The sequence below is a fragment of the Sinocyclocheilus grahami genome, unplaced genomic scaffold, assembly GCF_001515645.1.
Source record: "Sinocyclocheilus grahami isolate Dianchi unplaced genomic scaffold, SAMN03320097.WGS_v1.1 scaffold1071.1, whole genome shotgun sequence".
In the NCBI taxonomy this organism is placed as follows: domain Eukaryota; kingdom Metazoa; phylum Chordata; class Actinopteri; order Cypriniformes; family Cyprinidae; genus Sinocyclocheilus; species Sinocyclocheilus grahami.
The window spans coordinates 233,105-249,545 of NW_015506250.1; the positions used below are offsets into that span (position 1 = coordinate 233,105).

A 16,441-nucleotide genomic window follows, 5' to 3' on the forward strand; every position below is an offset into this window, starting at 1 on the left:
ATATATATATATGTGTATATATATATATATATATATATATATATATATGCACACACATGCATGAATATTTTTTTTAAATACAAAAATATATTTTCTGAAATATGTACATATTTAAGTGTGTGTGTGTATATATATATAAACAAAAAACTTTAATTTTGCATGCGACTAAATTAATCCTTTGACAGTAAATGTATGTATTTATTTATTGATTTACAGCAAAATATATAATATTTAAACCCCCTGAAGTGAACCAAAGCTGCTCTTGTTTGAGTTTTCTGTAGGTCACTTTGAATAAAGTGTCTATTAAATGGTTGGTTGGTTGAGTGGGAGTCTTATGGTTTGTGGGTTCTGTTCTCCGCTGTACACCGGAGATGTGATGTAAGATCTGTTAGTAGTGCGGTCTAGAGCAGATCAGACTGGATTCAGGCTGTAAACTAACCTCCTCTACTAGTATGTCACTCTTATCTGTCTTCAGCTGCTTGAGGTTTCACAGACAAAAACGCAGGATCCAGTGACGCTCTAGTGTTACTGTAGCTCTGCTAGTCTGAGCTCAGTCAGGCTTGACTTAACTAGTCTGAGCTCAGCCGAGCTCACATGACATCTACAGGAAGCAGGGATCTTAGATTGTTCTTGAGGTGAACAAGACCCAGTGGCCAGAGCAGCATATTAGGATTTCGGGCAGTACTGTGATGTTATGCCCACTGCGCTAGGGCTGGGTAAACAAAATATTGATTTCTCGATTGTAATTGATTCTCATTTTTATGAAACGATATTGATTCTTAAATCCCAAGAATAGATTGGTCTAGCCTGTTTTCATTTAATCACAGTAAGCTTTGTGCTTTGTTACTTTTGATATGAAACACATTCTCAGATTTCAAGTGATGTCCATTTTATTACAATATTCAAACAATAAATGCTGTTTTGGCAGTGTTTAATGGGGAGTGACCGATCGCTGTAGCGCCTCAGCTTCTGCTTTAATAAGCACGAAATAAACAAGAATAAACATACGAAGGTGTGTGTAAAAAAAAAGTACAACTTACCGAAATCTTATGGAATCGCTCAGTGTTTCAACCACGGAATGACGTCAATATAATAGCTTGTAAACAGTAGCTATGTTTCAGTCACAGTTTTAATACGCATTTCAAAGTATCGCATGAGAAATGAGTGATGGGAAGGCCAAATTTTGAATAAAAATCCCTTAATTCCCCCAAAAAAGTTTTTACGCTCGCTTGGTGATTTTTGACTTGTGCGAGGAAGGGTGAATGCGAATAATGGAAGTTGGAAACACATTTGCTGAACAAATTCTACTATGCGCATCAAAAAAGTAATGTGACTTTGCGCGATGGGATGGCAAAACCTGACTAACCAGTGAACCGATCTTGTTGCACAGCATCTGAAATGTTGTTATGGTCGTTCTTAAATGCCCGAGCAAAGTCTGTCATATTTCTGCATAATTGCCTTACACGAATGCATTCCCAAACAGCAGGCATCCACCTCCAAAAGAAATGGCAGCATTTATTTTGTTTTCGTCTGCTCGCTCTGAGGCGCAAGTAATTTATTATCTATTATATATTAGTAATTTGTCATCATTTACTCACCCTCATGTCGTTCCAAACCTGCAGACGTTTCTTTATATTGAACACAAAAACAAAAGAGATTTTGAAGAACCAAACAGTTGTTGGTCCCTTCCAAGGAAATACTATGGAAGTCAATGGGGTCCATCAACTGTTTGTTTACTAGCATGCTTTAAAATATCTTCCTCTATATTCAGCATAAGAAAGAAACTCATACAGGTTTGGAACAAAACGAGGGCGAGTAAATGATGACAGGATTTTCATTTTGGGGTGAACGATCCCTTTAAATGAAATGTAAACACAAAGATCTGGAACAGTAACCAGAAGGTTGTAGATTTGAATCCCACATAGTAATTAAAGGGTTAGAGCTGTAACAGATCTGACAGAGGCTGAGATCAAGTATAATGTTCTTCTTGTGATCTTCATGTAATGTTTGTTGTAGCCAAGTACTTCATTTTACAAAGCTTTTATCATCCACATATCGTCCATTAAGCAAAACGTTGGCTCATGTGGCTAATAATTACTGTAGTAAGATCTGAAAAGCTCAGTTCAACACTGTTGTCTTGCTCAGGACTTCTCAAATGACGACACCAAGCTGGAGTACAATGTGGATGCAGAGAATGGGATCGTCATGGAGGGATATCTGTTTAAGAGGGCCAGCAACGCCTTCAAAACCTGGAACAGGTCTGGGACAAGACTTAAAATCGTACTGCGCCCACTTACGTAGACGCTGACTAAATGTTCATTGTCGCTAACTGCGTTTTCTTTGCAGGCGGTGGTTCTCAATTCAGAACAATCAGCTAGTGTACCAAAAGAAATTTAAGGTGAATATAAGAAGAACCGACAGTAATTTCTAACTCCAGCTGTGTGTTTAGTACTCATTTTGGCATTTTTATTTCAGGATAACCCTACGGTTGTGGTGGAGGACTTGAGGTTATGCACCGTCAAACACTGCGAGGACATCGAGCGCAGATTCTGCTTCGAAGTGGTTTCTCCAACAAAGTGAGTTGAAGCACACAGTTCTGATTCTCATATCTGTTATGATTCGTTTTTGCAAGGAGCACAGGTCACACGTTCACTATTTGAACACAATCATTTAAATGTGCTACTTTTCTGTTAATTTAAATGATAAAGTGTCATTTCTGTGCTGCAATTATCTATAAATATAATTATAATGGCTGAGATTGTGGAAATTGTTGGTTATATATAAAATACAATTCGTAGGTGTTACATTTGTTACAAATGTTACATCACTTGCAACTAGTGTTTTTGTGAAACTAGTTTATTTGTGACCGCAATTGCGATAAAGCTGACATAAAATAGTTAAAATAAATTATAAATATTTTTTGGTAACACTTTATTTTAAGGTGTCCTTGTAACACGTTACATGTACTTATTATTATAATAACAATAAATTATGCATAATTACATACAAGTAACCTTAAGCCAAACCCTAATCCTAAACCTAACCATATAGTAAGTACTTGTAGTTTACAAGGACACCTTAAAATAAAGTGTTACCAAAAATATTACTTGTAAAAAAAAAAAAAACTATATATAAAAAAGCAAACTTTACTTTACAAAAGTACTTTTAAAAAGTAGTCCAGTATATTGATATGTAACATTTTTCCCAATCTGTCTTTTTTACAGTAAAAATAGCTGAACATCCATTACAAATAAAACGCATACAAATTTTATGTAAAATTTCTTGTTTTTAGATTATATTTTATTTTATATTATTTATATTATTTTTCTAACCAGTTTTGCAAACGGTTTCTGTTTTTAATCATAGCATTAATAAAATGTCATAGCTTAGGCCAAAAATGAATGAATGAATGGAGTTTGATATGTATTTTATGTATTTAGAAGTAAGGTTTATCTCAACCCTTTTTCAAACTTATATGTGCAGTTACTTACATACAACTTATATACAGTTGAGGTCAAAAGTTCAGAATCTGCAAAATATTAATTATTTATTAAAATAAGAGGGATCATACAAAATGCATGTTATTATTTATTTAGTACTGACCTGAATAAGATATTTCACACAAAATATGTTTACATATAGGCCACAAGAGAAAATAATAGTTGAATTTTTATAAAAATGACCCCGTTCAAAAGTTGATTCTTAATACTGTGTTATTACCTGATTTTTTTGTTTAGTGATGGTTGTTCATGAGTCCCTTGTTTGTCCTGAACCGTTAAACTGGCTGCTGTTTTTCAGAAAAATCCCTCAGGTCCCACAAATTCTTTGGTTTTCCAGCATTTTTGTGTATTTGAACCCTTTCCAGCAATGACTGTATGATTTTGAGATCCATCTTTTCACATTGAGGTCAATTGAGGGACTCATATGCAGCTATTACAGAAGGTTCAAACATTCACCGATATTCCAGAAGAAAAAAACATGCATTAAGAGCCGGGGGTGAAAACTTTTGAACAGAATGGAGATGTGTACATTTTTCTTATTTTGCCTAATATATATATATATATATATATATATATCTCTCTCGTTTAGTACTGCCCTTCAAAGGCTACAGAAGATAGTTACATGTTTCCCAGAAGACAAAATAAGTAAAATTTACCCTGATCTTCAATTTCAGTTGGCTCTTAATGCATGGTTTTTCCTTCTGCGAGATCGCTTTTCCTCCATCTTTGGATTTCTTGATATTTTACTGGAAAACAAGACAAAATACTGATAAACATGATGATTATCTTTCAGTGCGTATGTCATACTGTACATATGATTGATGTTGTTTCTGTTAAAGGAGCTGTATGATGCAAGCAGACTCTGAAAAACTCCGACAAGCTTGGATCAAAGCCGTCCAAAACAGCATCGCCACAGCCTTCAGAGACAAAGCAGAGGACGCTGAGGTAGCGCAGCTTCTCTCTCAACCGGCTATAGTTCATGCCGCGCTACAGGCGCCTTGCTAACAGTGCGATGTGTTTGGCAGATGATGGACGGGAAGTCGTCCACATCGACGTGCAGCCTGGAGTCGGCCGGCGAGGTGAAGGAGAGGAGTCTGAAGGGCGAGAGCGCGCTGCAGAGGGTCATGGGCATCGGCGGGAACAGCACCTGCTGCGACTGCGGTCAGCCGGAGCCGCGCTGGGCCAGCATCAACCTGGGCATCACGCTCTGCATCCAGTGCTCGGGCATTCACAGGTGTGTGTGTGTGTGTGTGTGAGACAGAAGATATCAGACAGTGTGTTGTGTGATTTATTAACAATACTGGGTTTTTTTTGTTTGTCAGGAGTCTTGGCGTTCATTTCTCGAAGGTCAGGTCTCTGACGCTGGACACGTGGGAGCCTGAGCTGCTCAAGGTGAGTCGTGATGAACATACAGATGGAAACAAACAAATCAGTCCAGATGCTGCCATTCTTCGGAGAACATCAGCAGCTCTTTCATCTCGTACGCCGTGAATTCAGAGATGCTTTTCTGACACACTGAGGATCGGTGTAGCGAGTTTTGTTTTTCTGTTCAGATGTCTTCATTTAAGAAACAGATTTGATTATAAAAAGACATTTCTCAAGATTTTTTTTTTTTCCTCTTTCCAAAGTGGTCCAGCTTTCGAATAATAATAAACCTTCTTCAGTTCTTATATATGAATTAATGCTGCAGTTACTTTTTGTATAGCTGATGTGTGAGCTGGGAAATGGTGTCATAAATCAGATCTACGAGGCTCGGCGAGAAGAATTAGGAGCCAGGAAACCACAACCAGGAGATCCCAGGTACTGCACAGGCATTTAATTTAATTTACTCTTTTTGTTTTGTTTAGTTGAATTTATTAAATTTTTTTTGTTCATAAATATATATTTTAATATGTAATTGGAAATTAATTGTTTTATTAAGCAAGAATTGATTAATAGTGACCTTAGTCATTTATAATGTTTCAACATTGTTAATAATAATAAATGTTTCTTGAGCAGCAGATCAGCATATTATAATGATTTCTGAAGGATCATGTGACACTGAAAACTGGAATAATGATGCTGAAAATTCAGCTTTTTGAAATCGTAATAATATTTCACAGTATTACTGTATTATTTTTTACTTTTTATTTAAAAAAAACAAAAAAACTTTTGAACGTGTAAGATTTTTAAGGTTTTATTTATTTATTTATTATTTTTATTTTTTTTAAGAAGTCACTTCTGCTCACCAAGCCGGCATTTGTTTGCAAAATTATGAAATATTAAATTAAAATATTTTATTATTTTATTAAAATAACTGTTTTCTATCTGAATATATTTTTAAATGTAATTTGTTCCTGTGATCAAAGCTGTATTTGCAGCATCATTACTCCAGTCTTCAGTGTCACATGATCCTCCAGAAATCTTTCTAATATGCTGATTTGCTGCTGAAGAAAAAAAAAATCATTATTATTATGTTGAAAACAGCCGAGTATAATTTTTTCAGGATTCTTTGATAAATAGAAAGTTCAGAAGAACAGCATTTATCTGAAATATAAATATTTTGTAACATTATAAATGTCTTTATTATCACTTTTGACAAATTCAAAGCATCCTTGCTAAATAAAAGTATTAATTTCTATAATTGCTTATAAAAATGTTCTATAATTTCTATAATATATATACTGTCTTCAAGCTCTTGAATGGTATAGTGTATAATGTTACAAAAGCTTTTTATTTCAGATAAATGCTGATCTTTGGATCTTTCTATTCATCGAAGTATCCTGAAAAAAAAATTACTCAACTGTTTTAAATATTGATACTAATGATAATAATCAGAAATGTTTCTTGAGCACTTAATCAGCATATTATACTCATTTCTGAAAGATCATGTGACATTCATTCATTCATTCAAATTCAGCTTTACGTTACAGGAATAAATTAGATTTTAAAATCTATTCAAATAGAAACCAGTTATATTAAATAGTAAAACTATTCCACAATTTGACTGCTTTCGCTGTATTTTGGATCAAATAAATGCAGGCTTGGTGAGCAGAAGAGACTTCTTTCAAGTAGTGATGGCAGTAGATCAAGTTTTAGATTTTAGAAAAGTAATCTTTCAGAATGCAAACCAAATGACAGATCAATATCATGTGGATTTTTATTTTAGTTTAGTCTCTTGCATGGTTCATTTTATACAACAGCGTGTCTGTAACGTGTTGCTGGTTTCAGAGATAGTACACAGTATAGTAAAGTTAAACGTGGAACAAGAAAACCCAAGATGACTTTCTACCATTACTAATGAAAAACTAAATGCATGTTATGGTGAGAAAGCTGATCACTTGTGTCTCCTCAGGCATGAGGTGGAGGCCTACATCAAAGCCAAGTACGTGGAGCGCAGGTTTGTGCAGAGACGCTCCGAAGACGAGACCAGACAGAAGGTTTTATCACTGAGGCAACAGGATAAACGTCTCAGCGGCAGCTCTGAAGCTCGATCTGGACCGTCAGCGTCAACAGCGTCTGCTTCCTCAGGTGAGAGGACCGTCACGTCTGCTTCTGCTGCAGCTGTACCCTCTGCTGGCTCCCTTTAACCTTTGCTTGTGGCCCGTTTACCTGCTGGTAACCTCCGAGTGACGTGTTGGGATCAGCTAGAGGGATGTTTGAACTGGTTTGACTCTGTGTTTCTGCTCCTCTCTGTGTCTGTGCGTGCGATCCTAACGCTGCTCTGGGCTTTTGTGTTGCTGAAGCGAGCCACGAGTCTCTCTTCTGTGGAGACGAGCTCGATTCTCTCTTCTCCTACTTTAACTCCTCCGCCAGGCCCTGCTGTCGTAAGTACAGCTGTGTGTGTGTCTCCCGCAGAACTCACAGCGTCACAGCTGCATCACTTTCATTTCACCAGTGGGAATTTGAATTGAATCGAATCCAGGGTTATTATAGTAGGCTTAAACTAACCTAAACTCAGCTCAACTGAAAAAAAAAAAGAAATAGTAAAAGAAGGTGTTTCTTGTTAACTGAAATAAATAAAAGCTTGTTAACAAGACAACGTTGATCATTTTCATTTAGTTTAACGTGTTTTACTAAAACTAAATGAAAATAAAATTTGCAAAAACTATATAGACGTTTAAAAACAACTAATCAAAAATAATAATAAATTAATAAAAATGTCAAAAACACAACAAAATGTAATCTTTAACAAAAATAACGAAAGCAGAAAATGACAAAATAAAATCTAAATAATTTGGTCAATATCAAAATATAATAGTATTTTGACTAATTAACTATTTTTGTTTGGTTTTTGATACATTTTTGCTTTTTTAAGGGGGAGGGGTTCTTTTGTAGTTTTTGTTTTGTTGTTTTGTGTAGTTTAGCTTTTTGTTTTGTTTGGTTTTGCTTTTTTATTTAATTTTTTGTTTTGTTTGGTTTTGCTTTTTTATTAAATTGTTTAGTTTAGTTTTTTTTTTTTCTTATTTTTACTTTGATTTTCTTTTTGTTTAATTTTTGCTTTTTGTTATGTTGCTTTGTAATATTTTGCTTGTTTGTTTGGTTGGTTGGTTTATTTTTTATTTATTTGTTTGTTTTTTGTTTGTTTTTCATTTTATTTGTATGTTTTTCTGCTTTGTTTTGCTTTTTGTTTTGTCAACTTACAGCAACTAATTGTACAAAATAATTTCTATTACTTTAAAAATAATGTGTGCTTTACTTTCAAATACTAAATGCTCCTGGATTTATTGTATGATTCATCAGTGCATGTCAAATTTAAATGCATCACATTACAGAAGTATTATGGATTATGAATGCTGTTTTATTGTGATCTTACAAAACACAACAAAACATTTTAAAAAGTTTATAAAATTTTTTTACATATAAGCTGAAAATTCTACTAAATTAGTCATACAAAAATTTTAGACAAAATAATATATTTTCATGAATCATATTATACTTAGTCAAAATAAATAATATTAATTATGTTTATAATTACACCTATTTATTGCCAATGATGTATTCGATCATGCCCAATAGATTATTTTTTACAGTAAAACACAATAAATGCTTTTACTTTTAAATAATAAATTTGTAATATGTTGATACGTTTCTTTAACCGATTAGACAGGTTTCTTAAAATCTAAATTAAATACTGTCAGAGTGATCTTTACAGCCATAAAACAGATTTTAAATTTCCCAAAAGCACAAAACATCCACAAATGTGTTAGCGGTTTACTTTATAAAAGTCAAAATGTGAATCTGTCCATTATACATTATATTAAGCTGTAATCTCTTAAAGTTATTAAAAATATACCATCACAAATTTCAGATTTCAAATATTGATTATATTGATTGATTACATTTTAGTTTTACTGAATTTCCCCATTTGATGCATGTATGAACATGAAAAATTAAATGTACATTTAAAAACTGCAGCTCTGCTGTTTTTCTTTGAATGTTGTTCCAATTTAATTCTCCTTATTAAAATTAAAATTCAATAATTTCACATCCTGATTGCTAACTAAAGTTCGTGTTCACATCAGATTTAGTTTTAAATTGAAAATGTTGAAATTTGCTCAATCAACACCCTGCTGGCTTTCATCATCTCTCCATCACTCAACATCCCATCATGGTTGATTCTGGTTATTGTATGATTGAAATTGTGAAATGGCCTTAAACAATTAAATAAACTGCAGAACGTTAATACACGCACAAATTCCAGTGCGTGCGATATATGTCGTTTGCGATAATATCGTAATTGTTGTTTTAACGATGTGCGATTTGACATTATCGAGTATTTTGCAAAAACCATTCAAAACACCCCTCGCACACATACATCACGTGAAGTCTAGACTAGTGCGCATTTACAGTGCGTTCTTTCACTGCATGATTCAGTCTAATAAAATGCATTTAGAATGATCACAAAATTCAAGAAATTTATATCATTTCATATAGTTAATCAATATCACACAAAGAGTGGCGTTTTCTCCAAAAATTACCATGATTACAAACGTGATATTGATTTTTTGCAACCGTTCAATAAACAAGAAGTTAATCAAGAGACTTACATTTTAGACACCATATTGCCTGTTTTTGCTCTATTTCGACAACAAAAATAATTCCAAACACACCCACAGCACAGCACAGTTTTGCGTCTCTAAGCAACATGACGGTGTTTCATTCCTGAATTAATCAACCGTTTAAATGATTCGGTTCAATCGCAACGACTCACTTATTAACAGTGACTTGCTGCCACCTACTGGTGGACTTAATTTCACATTTATAGTATCTTTTATTTAAATGATTTCAAACCATAGTTTTTTTTTTTCTGAGTCGCGCTGTATTTTGTGAGGGTTTGCACACTGTATCACAGGAGAGTGTGTGTGTGTAAGTGTCTCTCTGTTTGACAGTGAAAAGCCCAGACGGTGACGTGCAGAAGCTGGCAGATGGAAGCAGAGAGACGCTGAGCTCGAGCTCTTCCTCCAGCGCGCTCAACGACTCAGGTCAGTCTGATCTCCCTCGGCGCGAGCAGAGCAGAAGCTGTCCTGTAGTCTTCAGCTGTTCCTGACTCTGATTGTGTGGTTGTTCTGGTTCAGACGGCCCAGAGCTGCACATCTCCGAGCCTCAGGAGGAGTGCTCTGGGAAAGGTCTGGTGGTTTCCTGCGAGCCGCAGCAGCCGACGCTGGGTCTGCAGCTGTTCTGGGCGTCTTTCTGCCGCAGTCTGCCGGACATGGCCGAAGCGCTCGCTCACGGAGCAGCAGTCAACTGGACCAACGCCAACGAGCAGAACAGGACGCCGCTCATGATGGCTGTACACGGGGTGAGCAGCCAGAGCCCCTCTCTCTCTCTCTCTCTCTCTCTCTCTCTCACTCACTCTCTCTCACACACACACACACACAGGTTTGTTTTTGTGAAAAGTGGGGATATCCCATAGGCGTAATGGTTTTTCTACTGTACAGACCATATATTCTATTGCCCTACACCAACCCTACCCCTAAACCTACCCCTCACAGGAGACTTTGTGCTATTTCTGATTTTCAATACACTCCATTCTGTGTGATTTATAAGCGTTTTGAAAAGTGGGGACATGAGGTAATGTCCTGAAAAGTCACCTTCTCCTTGTAATACCTATGTCATACCTTAGTCATTATACAACTTTATGTCCTCATTTGTCACAAAAACGCACGCGCGCACACACACACACACACACACACACACACCTGATACACTGGTCTTTCTTCAGCAAATATTACACAAGTATTATTCTGTGCGCGAGTGTGTTAGTGTAGTATTTTGCTTTTTGGTTGGTGTGTTGTTTTGTTTATTTTGTGTGTGTGTTTAGTTTATTTTTTGTGTTTGGTTTTCTTTTGTGTGTTTTTAGTTTTTTCATGTTTTCTTTTGTGTTTAGTTTTTTCATGTTTTCTTTTGTGTTTTTAGTTTGTTGCTTTTTCTTTTGTGTTTTGTTTAGTTTAGTTTTTTTTGCATGTTTTTGTATTTGTTTGGTTTTGTGTTTTGTGCATTTTATGTCTTGTGTAGTACTTTGCTTTTTGTTTTGGTGTTTTGTTTTGTGTTTTGTTTAGTTTAGTTTTTTTTGCATGTTTTTGTATTTGTTTGGTTTTGTGTTTTGTGCATTTTATGTCTTGTGTAGTACTTTGCTTTTTGTTTTGGTGTTTTGTTTCTTTTATATTTGTTTGATCTTTTTGTTTAGTTTTTGCTGTGTGTGTGTGTTTTGGGTTTCTTGTTTTCTTTGGTATTTTTTGTTTTAATTTTGTGTTTTTGTGTAGCATTTTGCTGTTTTGTTTATTTTATTTTGGTTTGGTTTGGTTTTCTTGGTAAAGTTTTGCGCATGTTTTTGTATTTGTTTGGTTTTGTGTTTTGTGCATTTTATGTCTTGTGTAGTACTTTGCTTTTGTTTTGGTGTTTTGTTTCTTTTATATTTGTTTGATCTTTTTGTTTAGTTTTTGCTGTGTGTGTGTGTTTTGGGTTTCTTGTTTTCTTTGGTATTTTTTGTTTTAATTTTGTGTTTTTGTGTAGCATTTTGCTGTTTTGTTTATTTTATTTTGGTTTGGTTTGGTTTTCTTGGTAAAGTTTTGCTTTTTGTTTATTTTTTGGGTTTTGTTTTCTTTTGTTCTGTGTAGTATTTAGCTTTTTGTTTTGTTTTTATTTTATTTAGTTTGCTTTGGCTTTGTTTCATTTGTTATTTTTGTTTTGTTTCTCTGCTTTGTTTTGCATTTTTGTTTTGTCAACAACTAATTCCACACAGTAGGTTATTTTATTTTTAAAATGTGTGCTTCACTTTCAAATAATGAATGCTCCTGGTTTTATCGTATGATTCATCAGTGCATGCAAAAATGTAAATATGAAATGCATCACATTACAAAAGTATTATGGATTACGAATGCTGTCTTGAAAGTGTCTGATGCGTTTATCACCTGTGTGTGTCTGTATCAGGGGTCTCTGGTCGCCTGTGAATTCCTGCTCCAGAATTCAGCCAGCGTCAATCAGCAGGACAATCTGGGCAGAGGACCTTTACATCACGCCACTATCCTGGGCCACACCGGGTCAGTTCTGCTCAGCATGCAGTTCTTGTATAAATGTCTGCTGCGGTTTGTTTCTGACCCTTTGTTTGAATGTGCTGCTCATTTCTTAGTTGTGATTCCTGGTTTATATATTTATTTTTTTTCTGCTGCAGGCAAGTGTGTTTGTTTCTAAAACGGGGAGCCAATCAGAACGCAGCAGATGTCAAGAATCAAACGCCGCTTTCAATCGCTGTCGAGGCAGCAAACGCTGATATTGTCACGCTGTGAGTTGCCATTGCTGTTTTCTGTGTCAAGACATTTGTGTCAGACATAAAACATGAAGTGTGTAATGTGGTCTTGGTTTGTGTCTACAGGCTTCGGCTGGCCAAGATGAACGAGGAGATGCGTGAATCAGAAGGTCTGTACAGTCAGTCAGGTCAATATAACTCTAACAGCCCTACTGAAATGCAGTATCGGAAGTGTATGGAAGAGTTCATAAACTTACAGCTCAGAGACTCCTAACATACGGCGAAATCGCCACAACCTGAAGCAAACGCACAAAACCAGTGAATGTACACAGATATCACATGAAGCTGAGCTTCATTGGGCCCCAGGATGGGTTCATCTAGTTTAGTATTTTAATGTGAAGTTAACAATAATAGGACGTTACTGCTGGAACATGTGCAATAACTAGTCGACGTGAAAACATGCACCTTATTTGCATTGTGTATGTTTGTCTTAAAACTGTCAGTCTGTAAGAATAGTGTGATGATAAACTCGGCCCAGCCAGTGTATTCATGATCATTCCTGATATTAATCACTTCATTATACTTGAGGAAGTGTAGCAGTCTAAATCAAATCAGTATGTTTAGAAATACTATTTTTATGTCTGTACAATTCAGTATTAGTTCTGGATTAGGCAACACTGTATTTTACCATAGATAATATATCAGTAATTGTTATGAATGCATGTTTTGGTAACGATTACAGTAAAAAAAAAAAAATTATCTGTTAAATCTATTTTAGCCCTTTTTTTTTTTTTTTTTACTTTCAAAAAAAATATTTTATGTAGCAGCCTTTTGTTTTATGCAGATCAATTGAAATTTTACAGAATTTACAAAATTCACATTTAGCGTTAATTATACACATATATAATGTTATAAATATTTTTTCTGTAATATTGGTAAAATCATATATATATATATATATATATGAATTCTCTAAAGAATTTTATATAATTGTTAAAAATTATACATTTTAATTATGTAAATTATATTGAAATATTTTTTAATTATATTTAAATGTAATTGGCTGTAAAATTGTGTTTTATATAGATTTTTTTTGTGGAATAGCTGAAATATTTTAAGTAATTACAGTTTATGTATGTATATTACAAGGGAAACATGACAGTCGGAATGTTGCTATAACTATTATATTTAATTTAGCGTCTACGGAGCCTTTCTTGCATGACATGCAAGAAAAAAAATTTATAAATCGTGAGCGCGATTTACTAATTCGTTCCCTCGATGTACTAAAACGTCCACACGATTACTAATTCGTTCCCTCGATGTATTAAATCGTGCGCACAATTTACTAATTTGTTCTCTCAATTTATAAATCGTTTGCACGCTTTACCAAATCGAGGGAACGAAATAGTAAATCGTGCACAATTTATAAATCGAGGGAACGAAATAGTAAATCGTGCGCACAATTTACAAATCGAGGGAACGAAATGGTAAATCGGGCGCACAATTTACAAATCGAGGGAACGAAATGGTAAATCGGGCGCACAATTTACAAATCGAGGGAACGAAATGGTAAATCGGGCGCACAATTTACAAATCGAGGGAACGAAATGGTAAATCGGGCGCACAATTTACAAATCGAGGGAACGAAATGGTAAATCGGGCGCACAATTTACAAATCGAGGGAACGAAATGGTAAATCGTGCACACGATTTAGCCTATTTAAATTTTTTTCCTGCATGCCGTGTGCGGGGCTCCATAAGCGTCTATATTTAAATGTTATTGGCTGTAAAATTGTATTTTATATAGATTTTTTGTGGAATAGCTGAAATATTTTAAGTAATTGCAGTTTATGTATGTATATTACAAGGGAAACGTGACAGTCGGAATGTTGCTATAAATATTATATTTAATTTAGCGTCTACGGAGCCATTCTTGCATGACATGCAAGAAAAAAAATGTATAAATCGTGAGCGCGATTTACTAATTCGTTCCCTCGATGTACTAAATCGTGCGCACAATTTACTAATTCGTTCTCTGTTTATAAATCGTTTGCACACTTTACCAAATCGAGGGAATGAAATAGTAAATCATACGCACAATTTATAAATAAGAGGGAACTAAATCGTGCATACGATTTAGCCTATTTTAATTTTTTTCCTGCATGCCGTGTGTGGGGCTCCGTAAGCATCAATGAATGTGCTAAATGAGTTAATCTAATCATTAGCTAGAGTTGTGGGACTGGCATCGGTCACAGAGGGGCGCAGTAGAGCTGGACTTTACTGCTGGCCACACAGACACATATGGAGCTTCGTTCAAGAGTTTAATTTTCTCCCTGTTTGGCGACAGGTGTTTCCCTCTTAGAATTTCACTCATTTTAAATGAGCTCTTTTAATCAAAACCTTATAATTCAACACTTAAGCATCATATGGTTACTGCAATCTCTTTACTGAGCGCAGTCTAAAAGCTGAGTCTCAGGTTTATTATTATGCAAAAAAAACCATGGTGTTTACAAGGTTGTAAGTGATGGAATTATAGTTTTGCAAATCATGAAATACTGTTGTTATACTATGTTATATATTTGTGAGCAGCTCTCTTCATTTATCTGCTTTGTTTCTCTGTCACTGTTGGCACTGATTATTGTTTTATGTGGTAATTTTGCCACAACTGCCAAACATCTGTATCTCTCACGTAACTCGTATTGAACCCAGAACGTTTCTTTAAACGGAAATGTTCGCTATTGACAGTATTTCATCAAAATGTGCTACTACATGCTAAATATCAATGTAAATAGTCAATAAACGTACTTCATATGCATCGTTTGGTGTCATGTGCTTTTCACCTCTGCATTTCCTCCTTTCCTCCTGCGTTCTCCTGCTGAGTTTCTGCTCTGAAGTAGCACAGGTATGAGTTCATCTCTCTGTGTCTGTGTGAGTTTTGATTAGTCGTGTGTGTTCAGTGCTCGATGCAGGTAAATCGCACTCTGCTTCCTCCATAATCAAGCGGTTTTCTCTTTGCAGGAGATGAGACGTACCAGGACATTTTCCAAGACTTCTCGCAGATGGCCTCGAACGACCCTGACAAACTCGACCGCTACTGAGCAGATTTTGGACGGTATATCACACCACAACAACCTCCTTATAACTGCAGTTTGGGATTTTTTTCCCAAAATCGGATTCAAATTAAATGTTTTCATTGTTAGGTTTTGTCTTAGTTGACGATTGTCTTTTTTTTAATGAAATCAGTGTTGTCGCCCACAAAATAATCTGGGTGACACCAGTTGAATTGTTCAATTTTTTTTTTATTGTAAATGTAGCTAAAACTATTTCATATAGGATTGATGAATCCATTGGCTGTATCTATATAGATTTTCAGACGCATATGTGTAATGTAATATTTAAGCCACAGGACTTCATTTATGAAACGTGCCGAATGCATTTGTGTTCGTAAATGCGATTGGTTTTACAAATTAATTCTGCTCGTGTGTTACAAATGAGGGGTTTTGGCTAAATCGTACATTTTAGTAAATTGCATTGGGGTGTGATTGTAGAGCGGAGATGAAACCATTTAAGTTTCCATAATATCAATTTTAAAAACTATACTTTCATTACGTCATTTACTTGCTCCTTTTTGAAAGAGAAAATCTTGTGAAAACTCGTTTTAGCATGAACACCCCACTTTCTTTATATGTCCCAATAGTGTACAAGTGAAGCCACAGTGTAAGGGGTGTCAATTGTGTATATTCTGTACATATGTCATCTTGGGCTGGGAAGTTTTTGTGGTACTTCAAATGTTGTAATAAGCTTGTTTGGATGGGTTTTTGTGCTTTTTTGCCCCTGTATTCATTCTGTAATCATCTCTGTATGATCCATGCAGTTTTTAAGATTATTTTATCCACTGCGAATGTCTGACTGAAAATATCTCGAAATATATTATAAATTGTTTTCTCTAAATTTTTTATAATGCCACCTTATTCATTACTTAACATTTAATCAATGCTAAATGTCAACATACTTATCAATATTTTTCTGTAATATATACTGTATGTGTACACACATAGCAGTAAATGAATAGAGTGCAAGTCTAAAAGGGACAAGTTTTTTTTTTTTTTAGAATAGAATTAGAATAGGGCATGTTAGAGGCTCAAATAAAGATGGAACAGATGTGTTCTTAGCCAATTCTTGAAGATGGCTAAGGATTCGGATTGAGTTGGGCA

General features: G+C 34.9%; 1 protein-coding gene across 6 annotated transcripts in view; it reads left to right on the forward strand.

Moving 5' to 3' along the window:
* Nucleotides 1-16,207, forward strand: part of LOC107566381 (arf-GAP with coiled-coil, ANK repeat and PH domain-containing protein 2-like) — a 23,909-nt gene extending 7,702 nt beyond the window's left edge. For 2 of the 6 annotated variants that reach the window (XM_016251819.1, XM_016251824.1), the window contains 14 exons: nt 2,146-2,258; nt 2,347-2,398; nt 2,476-2,576; nt 4,340-4,445; nt 4,526-4,734; nt 4,823-4,892; nt 5,206-5,300; nt 6,835-7,010; nt 7,226-7,306; nt 9,872-9,964; nt 10,058-10,281; nt 11,913-12,022; nt 12,154-12,264; nt 12,355-12,944. In XM_016251819.1, coding sequence (XP_016107305.1) covers nt 2,146-2,258; nt 2,347-2,398; nt 2,476-2,576; nt 4,340-4,445; nt 4,526-4,734; nt 4,823-4,892; nt 5,206-5,300; nt 6,835-7,010; nt 7,226-7,306; nt 9,872-9,964; nt 10,058-10,281; nt 11,913-12,022; nt 12,154-12,264; nt 12,355-12,502 — 1,689 coding nt within the window. In that variant the 3' untranslated portion in view covers nt 12,503-12,944. Of the gene's footprint in view, nt 1-2,145; nt 2,259-2,346; nt 2,399-2,475; nt 2,577-4,339; nt 4,446-4,525; nt 4,735-4,822; nt 4,893-5,205; nt 5,301-6,834; nt 7,011-7,225; nt 7,307-9,871; nt 9,965-10,057; nt 10,282-11,912; nt 12,023-12,153; nt 12,265-12,354; nt 12,945-15,245 lie in introns of those variants that run through there. The other 4 variants (XM_016251820.1, XM_016251821.1, XM_016251825.1 and 1 more) reach the window with 4 other exon arrangements.
* Nucleotides 16,208-16,441: the final 234 nt, after the last annotated feature.